Genomic DNA, 19842 nt, shown 5'->3' with positions numbered 1-19842 from the left:
CTGTACCCCCACCGAGAATCGAATCCGGGATCACGCGCACAAAAGGCAAGCGTGTCAGCCATTAGACCAAACGGGGTTCCTATTATATCTGAGATGAAAGAAAAACAAGTGATACGTACTTTATTCTCTATTGGTAATTTCGTTTAAAGGTGATAATTTTTTTCAAAATTAAATTTTAATTTGCATTAAAAAATATCTGATATTGTCAAATAATATCGCCAGTCGGTATGTTTTAGGAAATATAGTTTGTGTGCTGTAATGAACGGAAACATCACTTTGGTTTTACATTTCTGATCTTCTTTCGTTCATTTTGTTGTAGACTTATCTTCACAATTCATTTCTTTGTATGTTAATGCTGTAGGTTAACTTCAAATCGTCGCTCTGGATTCCTGATAGTAGTACAGTACAATGCTTAAATGCAGCTATGATTAGTATTATGTATTAGAAAGTATATCCATTTCATTCTCCTGTACTTGATCTGTGCCCTTGAAAGCGCAGGCCATAGTTCTTTTAAGGCAAAAACCATAACATCCTTATTTTTGGAGGAAAGCCACGAAAATTAAGTTCGGGCAATCACTACCACGAGGAATAATCACGGATCCACTAAACATCGTTGGAGTTCAGTTTGAATATTATATTTCTTTCTTTTCAATTTTCGATTTGCTGAATTATATCTGATATAAACAGTAATGAAACCAATATGTAAAGATTGCTCCCCTATATTTTGGCCTCTTTGAACACTGTGTGTCACATACTATTAAACATCACTTTATAATTAATGTACCGTATTTTTTAAGCTACCAAGAAACGTATACAGAAATATCATAATGTATTTTGTTATTTGTTGACATTTTGTATTATTCTTTATGCATGTATACATTTGATATTGATTTTTGCGTACACCGAATCTGTCGTTTTGTTTTTCAACTGCTGTTCCGCAATTGTTATTCAAAATATAAATGATTAGAGCAATTGTACACTTTTCTGCTAAAATGAATGCCATAGTCAATACAGTATTTTCTTTTGTGCAAGTACTGTGCAAGACAGCGCATCTGATATATTGCGGCGACTAGTAAATTATGACACCGCCATGTCTCCGAAATGAAAGCGCGCATTTAATTTAAATCTTCAGAATACTTTCATTTAAAAAAAAAAATTACAAATTCGGGTATCAAAATGGAATCTGGGAATCAGATTTAGCTAAATCAGGTTTAGATACCCCCCTCAAGTCCCGCATTCATATGCGTCCGATTTTTTCAAAGTAAAGTTCTGGTCACCTTGAGGCTACGCTTATCTTCCAGGAAGCGAACCGCCCCCCCCAAACGATCCTTCTGGATCCGCTAGTGCTTAGAAGACATTCATAAAGATTTTGAGGACAGCGTAAACAGTATCTAAAGAACGTGCGCGCTTTATGAAAACTATAGTTGTATGTTGGTTTCAGAAAGTGAAGCAGTACATAATTAAATTATGTTAATTATGAGGGTTTGTTGCACTATTCAGAAAGAATTCTGAACGCCAACGAGGCGTAACTACTTTTACTGACGGTTTGTCTATAAAATGGGGTAGTTTTGGGACTCAAAGATTGGACTCAGCTGAATTCAATATTGTAGTGTATTTTGCCAACTATGATACGTTCCCATTTATGTAAAGCCCTAAAGATTTGTTTAATATTGTACCAGAAGAGAAAATATTAAGGCATAGGATTAGTTGATACAGTGTGGATCAAATCTGACACGGGAGGGTCCCACAAGTTGTCACTAAAATCTGATTGCCACATAGCACATCTGATAGATCATCATGAGAAATGAAAATCAGCAAAATTTAAGGTGCTATGGACCAGAATGATAGGAGCTAGGGGGCTTCAAAATTTGAATATTCAAAAAATTATATCATGGAATTATGTATGTTTAAAGTAAATATCTTGAAAACTATTAAAGCAATCAAAACAAAAGCTGCTAGAGCTCGACACAGAAGTCTCTGCCGCGATACAAATGCTTCACACCCCGCCCTTCTTACATGCATTTCTTCGCCCCCTTGTTTCTAGCACCTGCTATGTTGCCACAATAGTCAGTTAAATTCTTGACACCGAGGAGGAAAGATAATTTAAAAGTCTATGCGAATTTATGTTCCATATCATTCTCTCTCCTTTTCCCTGAAGTAAGATTGGCAACTGCGCATGACACCTTTCATTATGACGCATATTGTTCTTTCCTGCTGAACTATAATTCGCTGAATAAAGTGTAGTGTTGCCAACGGCAGACGAAAGCAGCAAAAATATACCTTTCAGAAGCAGAAGTATTCTGCAAGATTTCTTTCTAGAAAAATCATTGTTAAAAAAAAACTTATTAGCATACGACAATAGAGATTAGTGGTGTTGTACCTTTTTCTAAGTGCGCGCATTTTTCGAACTGCGGTGAAGACAGCTTTTTTTTAAAAAAAAGCTCGGAGTGTTTTTTTAGTGTTGAAAGTTTTGTAGATAGCCTATTCCTAGTTTTTTTAAGTTTTACGCTTGTAAAAACGTTTATTTGCACAATGCCTCCAGTGTTGTCTAAATTGAAAACAAAGACTTTACATAGCCAAGCGAGAGAAATTGTGAATAATGTTCATTCATTTCTGAACATGGAAGCTAGTAAAGGTGTTAATATTCCAATTAAACATTTTGGTAAAAGAGCGGCAGCTGCAATCGGGATCCCGGAACGAACAATTCGAGGAATTGTGAAGGAAAGAGAAGTTCTTGAGTCGTCAGAAAGGCCCTCCACATCATTCTCTACTCCTGGAAAGAGGAGACCAAAACCAGCACCTAAATCTTCAGTGGACAATTTCGATGAATGTGTCATCCGTAGGTGTGTGTATGACTATGCTATGCGTGAAAAGCAACTGCTAACACTTAGCAAATTGCACACGATATTACAAGAAGAATTAAATTTTGCGGGTAGTAAAGAGAGTTTGAGACGCTTACTGCATAAGCTGGGTTTTAAGTGGAGGAAGACACCAAATAATAGAACCATTCTTGAGACAAATAAGGCATTTTAGGCGGGAAGGACGACCAATCATATATGTAGATGAAACATACTTACATAGTTCTCATACCCCAGAATATGGTTGGTCAGATGATTCTGGCAAATGTTTTCGGGTGGCTATGTCCAAGGGACGACGTCTTGTGATAGTTCACGCCGGAGGTAAGGATGGGTTTGTTCCTAATGCTTTACTAATGTTTAAATCTAATTCGAAATCAGGGGACTACCACGATGACATGAACAGCGATAATTTCATGAAATGGTTTCGAGAAAAACTAATTCCTAATCTTTCACCCAGATCTGTTATTGTTTTAGACAATGCCTCGTATCACAACTAGGGGCGTCATTTAGGGAGGGCAGGAGGGGGCAATTCCCCCCCAAGAGTTTGAGTAATACATATACTTTAATCGATTGACTACTAATATACTAGTACAAAACGTGAAAGTCTTCTTATGTTGGTGGTGCTCTTGCCCCCCTCAAGCGAAGTCTGAAACGACGCCCCTGATCACAACGCGCAATTAAATCCTGCCCCCACTCAAGATTCTTTAAAAAAAGATATGCAGAGATGGCTTCAAGAAAAGGGGTTACCTTTCATGCCTGACATGACACGACCTGAGCGGTACGAATTAATCAAATTACACAAACCTAAACATGTAACCTACAAAGTTGACTCCTTGCTAAATGAATACGGACATTGTGTATTAAGATTTCCACCATATCACCCTGAATTAAATCCAATAGAAAAAATATGGGCACTAGTGAAAAATTGGGTGGTATATGACAACACAACCTTTAATTTGGATGCGGTCATGCAGCTCGCACAATGCAAATTTGAGAGTGTCACAAGCGAAGAATGGAGCTCAAGGTGTCGTCTTGTGGAAGAGATCGAGAATGAGTTTATGGAGCGCGAGGGCCTGATAGATGAATATGAAGATAATGCTGCATCGGCACCTTTCATAATTTACGTGGACCCTGAATCAACTGACACAGCCTCGGAGATTGAGGACTTCTCAGGAGATCCTGAATCAACTGACACGGCCTCGAAGATTGGGGAGAACTTGTCAGGAATAGAAGATTTAGACTAATTAATGCGTGAAGTGTGCCATTAGTCTTAGCCTTAATATGTTTGTAGCCATTGGAATAAGGTAAGCCCTCTCTTTATTAATAGGCTGTACATGTTATTCATTTACGTTAGTATATTTTTTTTTGTACAATGCTTGGTAGTTATTCTTTTGGATACTTAGATTGCAACACGTGCTGTGCAACGATCGCGGCAGAAACAAGTGTGTTGGACTCTATATAATGAGAACAAAATGTCCCATCGAAAACCATAAACAGTGTTGCCATAGGTGCAGCAGTGTTGCCAACTCAACATTAAAATATTTTATTATAAATAGCACCACTTACAAGTGTGCACAGATTTAAAATGCACTATTATCACTAAACATAACAGTGAGGTGTAGTGGTACAGTGTTTATACTGTTAGAGCTACATGTGCTGAAAATGTACAATGGAGAAGTCTGATATGTGGGAACAAAGGGTAATAAAGGAATCTATTAGAAAAAGGTGAGGATTTTGCAATATACTTCTGTAGCCCCGATGAATGAGCAGACAACTCGCGAAAACAAAATGATATACGCGAGGAAAGAAACGTGTTTTCTAATTTTGTAAACTGGTTCTCCAGGTTATCTTATCAATATTTGGAGGAGTACTTTCTTGGTTTGTGTCTTTCGTGTTAAGTGACATATTCTTTTACTTCCTCTCCTCCATACCATATAACTATGTTTGTACACTGTAATATTACCATATTCACACTGGAAATAGTAGACCTATAATTATTTCATTACTATCTCATTTCGTTTTTAGTCGGACCGGATAGCGGTGTTGTCTAGAAGGCTAGGTATCCGACATATTAAACATCGCGGGTTTCAATCCCGAATCCCGCCCCGGACATGTTTTTGTTGTACTTTTCACCTTACATTTCATTGTTATCTTTCTTTTTTATAGCGATTCGGATCCCAATTTGGACTCCTGCATAGCTTCGGAGCTGACACAGGACGTAAAAGTGGCATCACTCAATTTCGTTTTTCAAATACATCAATATTTTGTGACTGTTGGCATTTTGCTATATTATACTATCTGTGTTATGCATTTGAACTAAATTCATAGTATGAGACCCAGATTCCTTTATTACCATCTGTTGCCACATATCAGACTTCTCCATTGTACATTTTCAGCACACGTAGCTCCAATTGTGTGCAACACTGTACACTACACTTCACTGTTATATGCTGAGTTGGCAACACTGCTTCACCTATGCCAACACTGTTTATGGTTTTCGATAGGGTATTTTGTTCTCATTATATTGTGCAACTTTTATTTTGATTGCTTTAACGGTTTTCAAGATATTTACTTTAAACGTACATAATTCCATGATATAATTCTTTGGATATTCAAATTTTAAATCCCCGTAGCTCCTATCCTTCTGGCCCATAGTACCTTAAATTTTGCTTATTTTCATTTCTCATGATGCTCTATCAGATATGCTATGTGACAATCAGATTTTAGCGACAACTTATGGGACCCTCCCGTGTGAGGCATTTTATGAATATATTGATAACGTTCGTTTCTTGATTCCTGCTTTTCCTTATTGCCGTATATTAACTTATGTTCTGAGAATAGCATTAGTTTGTATGCCAATGCCAGTCATATATTGCAACTGGCCATACAGGGTCCTTGGCGAAAAATTGCAAACATTTCCTCAGTGCATTCTCAGAATTCACGGAACGTTACTCCCTGATTTGGAAACTGGTACTGCTGAACAGTACGAAAACGTGTTTCTATGTAGGAAAAGAAAGCGACAACATGCGATGAAGATTTTCTAGTGAGTTAACATAGCCCTACGAAATGTCTAGACTTACGCTTGTATTCATTGTAAGGCACCTTCGTGTCTCTGGCACAAAGGTAAAATTATTATTTCAATATTTTAAGCTGCACTTGTAGTTTTTCGTTCAGCTTCATAAATTACCTGCATACATTTAGCTATAGCTTGCGCAATAAATGGTCAAGTACAGTTTAACTACTGCGGGCTATATTTACTAAAGAGACTTTTGTGGTTATGGTAGGTCTAGATACAATTATTTTTGCAATATTTTACATCAATTCCTACAGTTAGTTCCACACTTCTGTAACTTGCAGGTCCTGATCGATTTTGGGCGGTAGACAACTGTACAATTTACCACATTTTATATTAAAATTTAAAATAAATTGTTTTAATAAATAACCTAGTTCTGGTTATTCCAGAGGGAGCACAGTGTACGATACATATTTCTTCAGAGCTGTATTGTTATAAAAAGAACGTACATTAACGACACAAGTTCGTTGCAATCAAATTCGGTCGACAACTATGTGGTTGACCCTAACTTTCAAAGGAAGATTTATATTTTATTATAAAATGTATATTATTCGACTCAATACGTAAAATATAGGAGATAATCGTTTCTATCTGAACTTCATCTTCTTCGGTACTTGAAAGGATCGCATATTGATTGAAGGTTGGTACAGGAATTGGTGTTTGTAAAGTTGTAGGCCATTTTGGCTTCTTCACTGGATGAAAGGAAGCATTCATGTCAGTGTCCGTTCGTACTACGGGCGTCTTCAACTGTTCTTGTTCTAACGACTTCACTACTTCACTGAATGGTGGCAAGTCTTTTATCGCTTCCGAGGTAGGGATACCCTGTTGCGTAGACAGGATGATAATCTGTTTTATGGTTGATAAATCTTTCTAGTTATAAGGTTGGGCATAAGCAATGCGAAGTGCTTCGAATGTAAGCACTTGATCCACCAATGGCGATGGTTTCCGACTGTTTCGATTAATAATGTTTGGTTCTGAACCCTGAACTGAATCACGTCTCGGTGAAAATGCGTTGAATAGAGCCATTTTACTGGTTCTCTCTCTCTCTCTATTACTAACCTGGTCGCCGAACAAGACCGATACGTATCTGGTCTGTTCAGAAACTGTATTGAGATGAACTTATCATTAAGGAAAAGCTTTCCAAATCTAATGCACAGACAATTAGAACAAAGTCTTCAATATAGTATGCTTTATTTTCTGTTCCTTTTTCTGCAAGCGGGAACTCAATTTTTAATTTACTGAATGTTAAATACGGTGGATCACGGCCCACGAATCCTTCTATTAGCGCACAAATCGGTTCACGAACAATTTTTATTAACAACTAGCAGCGTTCACCCCGCTTCGCTGGGGTCACCCCGGAACGCAATAAACTTTGTTACTTAGATAATTTTTACTTTTTCGCTTTCAAGTGATATGATAAAAACCATAGAAGAATGGAGTAAATGTTAACATTATATCGCCTGTCATTTATGTTAACCCGCCGAGTGACACGGTCATGTGGGTTGCATATAAATACGGTTAGATTTAGCTATGATGAGCTAACAAAGGATTTGTACGTTATGGACACTTGAATGGTCAATTATCTCAAGACACTGGTAATTGAAAATTAAAGTGATATGATAAAAACCATCTAGGGTCCAAATATTAATAACCCCCAAAAATGAAAGAAATTGGTTCAGCCGTATTAGCGTGATGAGCTAACAAAGGATTTGTACGTTCTCTTTTATATATATAGAAGAAGATTTTTCCTCGGCTTACGAACTATGTTTCGGAATATAAACAGACACACACGTAGGACTAGCTCGGAAGAGTAAAACTCCCGGAAGTAGGAACTAAATATACGGTTCTAAATTTTTGGCGTCATCCGTTTCTTGTCATGTAGGATACATATAGCAGAAATCAAACACTTGCTGTTGTCGGTCCTGGTAGCCGAGTGTTCGAATGCTAGTATCGAAAATTGCTTTTGGCGTGGGTTCAAACCCGGCCCAATAAAATTCTTATTTTTTAAAATTTTCATAATACTTTTTTCATTGAAATAAGCCGAAAATAATACTCAAAAAGTTATTTACTTACTTTTGTGCAGGTAAGAAGAAGATGAAGTAGTAGTAGTAGTAGTAGTAGGAGGAGGAGGAGGAGGAGGAACGGGTTAACAGCCCCGCAGTGCTCGTTTTGTTCCATCTTCACTCTCATGATGTAAATTTTATGACCAACTTAGTCAAGCAAAGTAAATTGTCAACAATGTGTACTCTCGACTAAGAGAAAAATAGGCAGACAAAACTGTTGAAGAAATTGTTGATATGATTGCTGCCGGTTCGCAGCTGGTTTACTCATTGCTAACGTAGAGTTGCTGTGCTTTGAGGAAAAAAATCGTATTTTTAATTTATTATGTGGGAGGGTGGTTGCTTCTGTGTTTGTGTTTATGATTGACCTTTTCCAGGTAGATATATGAGAGTAACTTCATTTCTTATCCTTTCTTACCTTAATCAATTGAAATGAATAATCAAAATAGTTTTCATGCTCTCGAGTTTTAATTGTGAGGATTGCAAATACATCACGTGCGAATTTCCAATACATTTATTACTATTGTCGTGTCTTCATGAATTATTAAAAACAAATAAACCAAGAAACATTTTTCGTAGCGGCAGGAAAAGAACGAGGAATCACCGTTCCGCGCATATCAGCTGAAACCCAGAGCAGCGCCAGTTGAAACCCTGGCGAATGAGAACCCAACCAAAACACACACACACATATACAAAGGCTTCCCTGCGAAAAGGTTCGCGCGCCAACATGTACTAATGCGCTTGTGATTCGGCTCTCAAGTTAACATTGCGTTTAGTACTCGCCGCGACCTTATCCTGATAGCCGAGATACGCAACTTCAATTCGAGTGACTCCGCGCATGTTACATAGTTCTTCACGTTACACACGTAAAACATGACTTAGGAGATCAATTCAAAGAGCTAATTGAGTTCAAGTATATAAAAATGTTAATACAGAAACAATATTTAAAATAAAAGGTACTAGATTTATTAGTAACGGGTTATGAAAATGACGCCACGACTCAGAATCGGAAAGAGAGAAGGAAAGAAAAGAGTGAAAAGCCGGTAGCTAAGATGCGAGTCTCTTGCAAGTGTTGCAAGATTATAAACTTGAAAAATCTTATATCAAAAATAGAAGACCAGTAAAATCAGTTAATTGATCAATGTTAGAAATCGACCACAATGGATAGGAAATGGCTTAATATTTTTATATGATATATAAATTAAATACAGTTGCTACCCCGTAAGAAACTTCTATGCCTGCTGATAAATGAAACAAAAGAAAGAACGGGACTCACATGTAACTTCTGCAATTTTTGTGCAGAGAGTAACACTGCTCTGCCAAATATCGTCTTCGCGCGTGCGTTAGTAGGGTAAGTGGGTGTAGTGAAATTGAAACCATGGAGAGTGTTAAGCGCGAAATTGAAATCACGAATGAACCCGAATTATCTTCTCAGTATTATCGCAAACACGAGGAAGGGAAACCTCTTTAAAGCAGCTGGCAGGGTAACGCGCGAAAAAACTTGCTTCCGGAATTACTACTTTCCCGAGCGGGCCATACACACGTCTGTACTCAGTCTCACGCGGTCAAGGTGCCTTCGCGCGTTTGCCGTAAACATATTTTTGTCAGAGCACTGTGTTCAATAACTTTACGTTTTGTTCTCTGTTTTGCACTTTTTATGTTATTTTAGCCCCCATTATAGCTAATTATGCATAGTGTTATTTTCATTCCATCACAGAAAAAAACATTTAAAATATGAAACAATAGATACCATGTTTCTGTTTCTACAACGGATTAATATTGTATTTACAATAAATTCAAAGGAAAAACAATTTAGGCACGCGCACAGCGTTACGGAACTGATTAAGTTCCTGGGAGATTCACTCTATATGGAAATTAGTGAAATAATGTCATTTGTAATCTTTTTATTGGGTCTATCAAATATTACAGACTTTCACAATACGTTTGTAGTAAACGTGAACTATTGATGGATACTTAAAATTCTATTTCAATAAATATTAAACATATGTGGATTTTTCTATCTTACATTTTATAACGAATTAGCATTTATATAACTTTAAAGTATTGCAATTGTATTCAAACCTTTCTTTCGGTTTGATATATAGGTATATATACAACAAATCGTGTCTATTTCTTCTTCCACTGAAAACTGGCCAATTTCCAGAAAATTGGTCTGATAAATCTATTTTAAAACAACATTTTTATATTTCTTTACTATAAACTTCTAATGATCAATTGCGTAACCCTTTAATATATCCTAATAAAATTGTTATAGCATATTTAACACATGTTGAATTATTAAAATTAAAAATACAAATACATTAAGAATTTTATATAATACAGAAAAGGATAAAGAATACTAACGAATGAAATGTATATTTCGTTTAATTTGTCTGTGCGTGCAGCAAAGTTGCGAACATCACCCGCATGGCAGGGTTGCCAGAGGTACTAGTTTAATATATATATATATATATATATATATATATATATATATATATATATATATATATATATATATATATATATATATATAACGAGAATTTGCACATAATTGATAACCTGAGATGCAAAAATTTGCGATAAAATAATTACTCGCCTACAACTGGCAATACTGAAATCTTCGTGGAAAGAAAAGGGCGTTTTACAGCAAATGCTCGAAGTGGCTGCCGCGTTCTTATGAACACAGATTTATACGTTTCACCATGTTTCTTGAGACCTGGTGATTGATTGAATTTCTGTTTCAATGTTCGTCTTCAGTTCCTCAATGGCCCTGGGGTTATTCTTGCGTCACATTTTTTTTTTAGGTAACCCCATAAGAAAAAGTCAGATGATAGTTAAGTCCGAAGAACAAGAGGGTCACACATTTTTGGAGATAATGTGGTCATAAAAAATCTAACATTTCTAATGTTTTATTGGAATTGATGTCAGGGTTGCCAGTTGTACGTGAGTAATTATTTTATCCTAAATTTTTGCATAAAATCTCAGGTTATCAATTATGTGCATACTCTCATTGCTTATCATTAATTAATCTAAAACACATCTGTTGCAGTAATTATTTTACGACAACAGTATTGACAGGGACCGCGTTTCTGTCAAAAAAAAAAACACCCATTTTACAGACTTGCAGTAAATAACTTTTTTTACATAGCAACACTCCATCAACTTTGTCTCATTTTCGCACCAATGGATAAATGTTGATTCATACTGCGTATACACAGAGACTCACCTGAAGGAAACCAGTTTTGTGAAACTGAATATTGATTTTTTTTTCGTTTTGTACATTTTTTATTTTACACTTTCTTTCGTTACTACACAAAAACGTTACATATTCCCAGATTGGTCATGATCTCGAAAATATCTACATAGAATATGCTTACATTTGTTTCAACTCTCAGGTCTTTAGCGTTTTCGGTTGAAAAGATATGCAATCAAACTTGGGTTGCGCAACTTTACGGACATTATATATATATATATATATATATATATATATATATATATATATATATATATATATATATATATATATCAAGGTAACCGAGAAAGTTGAAAGTTGTGTCGCTTTTTGTGGAGGTCTGTGTTCAATTGGCCCTCAGCGTGGAGGGAAGGTGAAGGTCAATTGTTGGTATGGGTATATCCAACATACTACATGGTTGTGTCAGTTCAGTTACACCGTGAACTTGCGTAAGGACAAAGTGAACATGGGACCTCCACAAAGCGTCATAAGAGCGTGTATGCTGTACGAGTTCAAACAGCTCAGCGGTGGTTTCACGAACACTTGGTGACGAAACACTCGGAGACGCACCACGTGCCGGAAGACCAACATATGCACAAAATTGAGATTTTCAGGCAGCAATTGAGGCGAACTGTGGGCAGACATGCGAGGAATTGGGACTACAATTCAGTATGAGTGAAGAAACTATTCGGCAGCACCTCCATCAACTTGGGAAACGTTACAAGTTGGATCGACGTGTTCCACATGATTTGACTACGTGCTAAAAGGCAACACGAACAGACACCTGTGTTTCTTTGTTGTCTCGTCTGAGGAAGGAGACATTTCTGGATAGAGTGCTGACATGTGATGAGTAGTGGGTCCTGTTCGAAGCTCTACTTCGCCATCATCATTGGTAAGCATCCCATGAACTGGTTCTAAAACAGCCGAAACCAGGACTGCACCAGAAGGAGGTCCTTCTATGAGTTTGGTGAGCTGCTCGTTCCATCGTGCATCGGAGACTGTTACCAGCCGGTCAGAGCAAATATGTAATTGTGTACTGTCATCAGTTGAGCCGTGTTTAAGAAAAACTCAAAACTCTGGAGCCAGAAATTCTGAATCGCAAAAGAGTCCTCATGTTACAGGACAACGCTAAGCCCCACTTCCTAGAATGACCCGGGACACCATTGTAAGCCTTCTCGTCGATTTCAGCTTCCTTTTTTAACTGCAAATATTTTCTTCTAATTTTCAAGTCATCGATCAGTTGTGTTCTTCTCCTCATTCCTGGCTTTCCTTCCATCTTTCCTTCTATGGCGGTATAAAGAAGACAATTTCTTTGCAAGATATGTCCAATCCAGTTTTATTTTATTTTATTTATTTATTTATTTTTTTACGAAGGATGATGGCTAGACGCGTTCTCTTCTCTCCTACAGACATCGATAAGCATTTGAGCCTGTTCGTTTCTTCTACCTAGTCCAAATGGTCCTACCACCTTATTTGCAGCTCCTTATCCTACTACGCTGTTAAAGTCTCCCATTACTATGGCGTTGACCTTACCTCTTCCCTCCTGATGCAATATATCGCTAATCTCATCATACAATACTCCTACTTCATTGTAATCATGGTCGCTTGTTGGTATAGATACTTGTATTACCACAATCTTCTCCTTCGAACCTTCTGGGAAAAAGATAATGTGGTAGTATCCCCATTCTCTTTCCACATCTCCATGCCGTTGACCACCTGGTGGTTCATCCGCCTTTTAGGACAGTTTCTCCTCCTAAGGGCAAGAAGGTGCCCTGACCTCCTCCCGCTCATCCGCCCTCCGAAAAGGCCGTTGTCACTTGGTAGAGGCTGACTCCTTATCCTGGGAGTCAGTCGGTACCCACCTACGTTAGACGCCTACAAAGTTGCCCGCTTTCTCCCTCTAGAAGGTATAGGTTGGGAATTTTCCTTCGTTTAGAATGAGACCCGAAGGCTTTTCTCAAACCTTTGCAGTACTTTTAGAAAGCTCTTGACCTGGAATATATAAAACTTAGTGCTACATGAACTCTTCCTTTGTAAAGAGGGCACAGTGACCCAGCAGTTGAAAGCTTACGTATGGTGCGTGGGGTTCAGTTTCGGTCCCCGGCCAAGTAAGTTTGTAGTGGACAACATCGTGTCTGGGTTTTCTCGGGTACTCAATTTTACTCCCACTTTCTCATTTCACTAATTCTTCTATGATCATTCACTTGCTTTAGTTATCTTGTCCCTTAGCCTATAAACGTGGGACGTTAAATTAAATTATTTCATTTCTTACTTTGTGAAATTCTGCGTACGCCACTAGAATGTGTATATAGATTATAAAAAAATACTGATTTTCGGGACAAATAAGCAATCTATTATCTGTTACGGTTTATACAATAGTATTTTTGTTGATGCTAAAATGTTAGGAGAAGAATTTTCCTTTTTCTGTTGGAGTATTCCTTAATGATTTTCGTCAACGCTACGCAAATCTGCCTTTAGTTTGCGACAACTGGTTTGGCATTTATTTACGTTGCGTTCCTGTATGCTTAGACTGATGCGGAATGATTCCCTGTTCTTGTGCAGTCAGATTATATTGCAGGTGTCTTACTTGTGCAACGCGCTTCAGCCTTCAAGTATCTATGAAACTATCCAATAAATGTCCAGGAAGAACAACTATCTGGTAACGAAAATGCATATTTCCCGCGAAAAGTGATCAGCCGACGCTTAGAAAGTGTCAGTGTACAAAGTAGTTTTAAGGATTGGATATATTCCAAGAATATCATGTAAGTATATGGAATAAATAACGTATTCTGTACATTAGAATATTTTAATGACATAGAGTTTAAAAATCTAATGTAGATAAGCGTAACGAAGTTGTGCAGAAAATGAAAACACAACGTAGCTATTTGGAAAGGAAGATGTTTACAACTTCTCAGCAACAAAGTATTCCCTGGTTATTAGGGAATTACGTGCATGATTTAAAGCTACAAAACGGGAGTATATACTATCGATTGATAAACAGGATATTGAAAACAGTAACTTTGTTGATGTATTTCAAGGACTGAAGAAAGTTTAGTTTTTGTTACTTTTCGGATTTTGCAATCATTGAAGTATGATGTAGTTTTTGTTACTTTTCGGATTTTGCGCTCATTGAGACATGATTGAAACAAATTTGAACGTTCTAAACTACTCACATAATTTCTCTGTCAAGAAACAATACACAAAAACCTAACAACAATATTTACATATTCAGTAGTGCAAGAACTACTCAGTATTTGTTGCCTTGTACAGAAAAAAGTATGTTCTATCCCATTTTATGGTAGCATACACTCATAAAACATGAAGTTCTCTTACCAGGAAATGCACTCTTACTGCCTTAGAAAGTGTTTTTAAGGGATTGCTTGCATTAATGGGTGCATATTTATTATAGAAGGGCTGGGTACAAATGCAGCGTATGCATATATAGCATAAAAACTAGCCCGATTAGACGTGAGGAGGAATGATCGAAATTACTCATTTGCTTATTTACAAAATCGGTAAGTCTTTACATTGACTGCAACTGTGACTTTAATCGGTTCTTATAGGTTAAGTTACTTCCTGGAACTATTTGTGCGTGAGTCACTTGTTAGAACTGTTCGTGTCTTTGGTGTGACGTCTTAGTTCATATTTTTCCCACTAGGTGTTTGTGTAGTCATATGGTAGTTGGTTAGTAGTCACATGTTCTGTGTGCATGTATGTGTGTGCTGCTGTTTGTGGAATGCGGGAGCGCGTAATTGAATTGGTTGAATTGAGTTAGAGAAAACCTATCATAGTTGTGGTGTAAACTGAAGATATTTTCGACGTATTCTAAAAGTGGACGTTTATTGGTTTCTTGTTTGTAATAATAGCAAGTGTGCTCGGTTTAATAAAACGACGTGTGTGCGGAAAGGAACATTTTTCAGTAATGTTGAGTATTGTGCATGTGTTCTTGGTATCTTATTTTTTCGTGTGTGGAATCAGCAGTTATGAGTTCATTATTCATGAGATTTCTCCTATGGCGAAATGGTGAGTGTTTTCTTTTTTTAATTCATATTATTTTTATTCTTGATTTGTTTTGCATTTGAGTATTAGGCAAAGTATTTGGTTTGCTGCTGCTTGTCCTATTGTCTTGTTGAGATGTAATTTTTTTTTCTTTGTCATGCACTGATTTATGATTAGAGACGAGTGTTTTTTTTTTAATTTTTCCCTTCTTATCTTAGCTTTATAGTAGTGGTGTGATTATTTATTATTATTTTGGATGTTTTTATGGTACTTGAGCGGGGGGGTTGGGGGCGGTAGCCCCCCATTTAGATCTCAAAATTCATAGTCACCGCTTCACCTGAATTGATGTTTAGTAACATTGTGGCCCTTGTACTTATAGTATAATTCTTAACTTCGTATAGTAACATTGTGGCCCTTGTACTTATAGTATAATTCTTAACATCGTATAGTAACATTGTGGCCCTTGTACTTACAGTATAATTCTTAACATCGTACATTACTTTCACTGTGTTAGTAATTGTAATCGATTCATGTGATCCGGTTCCGGGAGCAGTTTAGGAATGATTCCTAAACTGCTCCGGGAACCGGATCACATGAATCGGTTGAAGTCACAGTTGGAGTCAAAGTAAAAATTTGCCACAAAATCCTCTAGGGTTTAGATACCGCCGAAAAATAAAGTCAAACCTTTTTTGGCTGATATTTAGTATCTCCCCCAATCTTGCACATATAAGATTTACAGTGCGTTACTTACTTTACAAAATATAGCTGAACTAGGGACAGCTAGTGAAGAGATTTAGAAGCTCCCAGGGCCCTTGTACTTCTACCTTTATTACAATTTAGACAAAAACAAGGTACTCGGTTCTGGAAGCATGAAACGAGTTGGGGAAGATACTAAATGCCATTCCCCTTTTTTTTTTTGTCATTCGATAGTAATACATAATATAAAATCAGGTTTATTGTTATTTTTAATTTTGTTCCCGTCTCCGAAGCGAAACATTAACAGGTGTTAATATTTAATCACAAGGTCTATGTTTAGTAGAAAGGTCTGGCCATTTTTTTGAAAAATGTTACAATTTCCAAGATTTCTGTTCACATTAGGTTAGTTTACGTTAGTGTAGTTTTGATTAGGTTAGGTTATATTATGCTAGTTTTAAAAAAAATCTTACAATTCCGATACACGAGCCCGCCATATATCAAAACGACTAACTAGTTGAATCGTTCTATGTATATATTTTTTTGTCGTTTTCCGGTACGTAGATACAAAATGTACTTTTATTACATTCCTAAAGAGACATAAATCAATTCTGCTCGCCTTACATCAACTCATTTCTTCTGTATTTTTTTTAAAACCTGCTTCTGGACCATTTCCGCTAAACACAGCCCCAAAATAATGAAGTTTCCAGGAGAGTTTTTTCTACGGAAACTCCATAATATAATACAAGATAAAAAAAAAATGTTACTTTTTAGTGTTTATCTTCCCCTCATTTTGGAGAAAGAATGAAGAAAATGCGCACGTGCCCAAGTAATTATTAAATAAATTTGTAAGTAGTAAATAATTGATCGTATAGTGCGAACAAATTTAAGCCAACCTATATCTATCATAATTTTAAAAGTGCACTTAAAAAAAGAAAAAAAGATACTTGGATTTCCCTGAGTGAAAGCACACATGAAAGAAATTTTAATTTAAACTTTTAATATCTTCTAGAATTTTCAAATTAGCTACTCCTTGTAGTAATTTGAATTAGAGTAATCAATTTCAGAACTATTTGCGCGACTCTAGTTACTGAACTGTGCTCTTGGATACGTAGTTTAAAACTCAAAATCGCATCTTGTACCCCTAACTTCGTGTTGAAGTCATTGTCCTCATGATATTTCGATCATCTCTGGAATTATCCTCAAGCGAAGACGTGATGCTAGCCGGAATAATTTTTTGATTACATTATTGTATCTCTTCAAAATCTGTAAAAAGAACAATTAGCACCAAGTGTTCCGCAGTACACTTCTGTAAATTCTGTTCACCGCCCCAATTTTTTGTTCAAATAAACTGTTGCCTTCTGTAACTTCTTAATGCCCATTGTTGTTATTGCGTAAATTTGTTAACGGGCATGCAAAATAATGGAATAAATGGAACCCTTTATGCTTAAAAAAAAAAAAAAAAAAAAAGTCAGTAATTTTTATGTTTGAGACCACCTTTGTACAGTCTTCACATTTGATAACTTACTCCTTTTCTCCCGTAATTAAACCGTCTCCTTTTCGGTAAGAGTTGAAGTAAATTTTCATATACAGTCCGTTAGAATAGTAAAATAAGAACTCATTCACACTATTAGTTTTTGTTTTAATTTAATAGTCGCACTCATTATAGTTCCTCTTTCATTTTCTTTCCGAAACGTCCTATTAAACTATGGCTTCCATACTGGTTATGAAGATCAATGTTGATATTTGTTTCTTGTCTAAAAAAAAAAAAATGTTCATTACCTGTTCAAAAGGTCTATGTACATTATTTACACTCGAAAAATGATGATAGTAATCCAATAAAAAGTACTTATATTCAGTTGTAGTCAACTAATGTATTACATTGTTCCGCCGATAATCTAGGTTCCTACTACCCAAGTTCACCTGAGATTTTATTGTTCTAATGAAGAAAGATTCAGAAAGGTTCTTCTCATAGTTGTTTAAAGATTTGGACAGCCCTGCTGTGGAAGTCTCTTCACTTCTTGCCTCCTTTATGTGTTCTCTAATCCTTCTCTTGATAGTCCTTTTGGCCACTCGCATGTAGTGTTTGTCTCAAGTGCAAAATGTTGCGTAAATCCCCGCGAAAGGCAGATCCCCGCGATTTATGTAAGCAGAAAACTAATTTTCAAAAGTTTCCCAGATTTGACTGCAAATTTAATACGTACCAAATTATTGCCTATTTCCCCTCATCCTTCAGAAATTCTCGGCCAAATGGGTGAGGAGACCCACTTACTGTGTACGTATGCCATTTTACTCTAACTTTCCGGTCTTTTATGCTGTTCCAAAGCCATATTTTTTCCATTTATTAAGAGTTTCATTATCGAATTCGTTTCATTTGTCGAATATCTAAAAATCTTGTAGAAAGAAATTCGTTCAGACGTTTGCTTTAATGTATGTCTAAACCAGTCACCCTAATGTTTCTTTCACCCTTCTTGTTCTGACTTAGTTTGTCTTTCTTTTTCGTATATTTTGTATTTTTAACCTTTGATTAGTATAATTTTCGGTAAGAGTTGAAGTAAAGTTTCTTGTACAGTCCGTTAGAATAGTAAAATAAGAACTCAGGAAGAAAGAGAGAAAACTAGGAATTATAAACACACATTATTGATAGTGAATAATAAAGTTTTTAAATCACCTTAAGTGCGTTACTGTATTTTTACTAAGCGCTGTATCGACATTTTCCTTGGTGTGGCTAATTTCTCAGAATTTAACTTGACCTGCATCTCTTTATACACCTCAGACTCCTTTATTTACTGATGTTGAAACACGGAATGAATGACAGTAAATATCAAACTTAAATATATATTTTTGTTATGTGAAGAAATAACCAACAGTGGCTGCTGTTAATATTGAGGCAATATCGAATGTTGTCATTCCCAAAATTTGTAAGAGCTTATCTTGGCTCGGTACTATCACAGAATACAAGCTGCAACCACCGTTGGCTATTTCATTGCATAAGAAACAAAGAATTTCTTACCTTTGTATCTACTTAAGATTTATTATTATATCATTTTGACATTTGCTGGTGGCTTCCTCAGTAACCCATGCCTCGTTACTACCAGACGCTTAGGATCCTCTCTGTTCTGAAGGAGATAATAAAACGTGAGTTATCGGAAAAGCGAATGTACAGAATAAAAAGAAAAAATTATGATCGATTTTTGCACCGAAGCCACTTGTTGAAGATTGTCTGTACTTGGCCTCACTCATCCAGAACAATGTGGAGAAACATTTGAATATACACTAACGATTTTCATTAAGTGGCTTCAGTGAAAAAATCGATCTTAGTTTTTATTTTTTATACTCTATACGTTTGTTTTTCCGATTATTTACGTCACATTATCTCTTTCAAGGCACAAAGGATCCTAAGATTTGATATGATTAATTTAATTTTAGCGTTCTTTTCAGCAGCGGAGCCATATGAGACGTGAACCTTCAGCTTAGCGTGGGGTCTGAACCACATGGACTCCTGCCGGGAATCAAACTCGGATCTTCCACGCGAAAGCCGTGTATGCTAAGTACTTAGTCGCGAGGGAGCTAAGAGGATCTTAAGAGTCTGCATGTAACGAAGTATGGGTTACTGACAGGGTTGGCTGGTTTAAACCAAGGTGGTTTAAGCTTGGTTTAAACCAGCTATTAAAAAAAAAAGAAGAAAAAAAAACAACTGGTTTAAACCAAAAAAAAAAAAAAATGCTGTAAATCTTATGAACTTCATGGTAACCCCATATCAAACCATCTGCATTGGTTTTATCTCCTTTTCACCTTTTAATCGAGGCGTCCTATGTTCAATTCTCGATCGAACCAAACCCTTCTTTCAAGTGTAAACCAAGTAGCGGTTCGGATGTCAGTTTAAGTGAAAATCTTCTTACCTCGGTATTACATAATGATTTTAAG

At 36.4% G+C, this 19842-nt stretch overlaps 2 protein-coding genes across 2 annotated transcripts in view; both read left to right on the top strand.

The window, feature by feature from the left end:
• Positions 1 to 3574: 3574 nt before the first annotated feature.
• Positions 3575 to 4102, top strand: LOC145668521 (uncharacterized). The gene has a single exon (XM_081736531.1). It carries the CDS (start codon positions 3575 to 3577, stop codon positions 4100 to 4102), a length of 528 nt encoding a protein of 175 aa, XP_081592657.1.
• Positions 4103 to 13788: 9686 nt separating this feature from the next.
• The window catches only part of LOC145690238 (uncharacterized), a 31604-nt gene continuing 25550 nt past the window's right edge, over positions 13789 to 19842 (top strand). The window contains exon 1 of the mRNA XM_081764934.1: positions 13789 to 13985. Coding sequence (XP_081621060.1) covers positions 13984 to 13985 — 2 coding nt within the window. The 5' untranslated portion in view covers positions 13789 to 13983. The remainder of the gene's footprint in view (positions 13986 to 19842) is intronic.

This window comes from Thermobia domestica, chromosome 1 (assembly GCF_964235325.1).
Source record: "Thermobia domestica chromosome 1, izTheDome1.hap1.1, whole genome shotgun sequence".
NCBI classification, from domain to species: Eukaryota; Metazoa; Arthropoda; class Insecta; order Zygentoma; family Lepismatidae; genus Thermobia; species Thermobia domestica.
Note: the sequence above shows the minus strand (reverse complement) of the source record. Positions and strands in the feature narration are given on the sequence as shown.

Coding starts and splice junctions, on each gene's coding strand:
- LOC145668521 (XM_081736531.1), top strand. CDS start 3,575: ATGCAGAGATGGCTTCAAGAAAAGGGGTTACCTTTCATGCCTGACATG.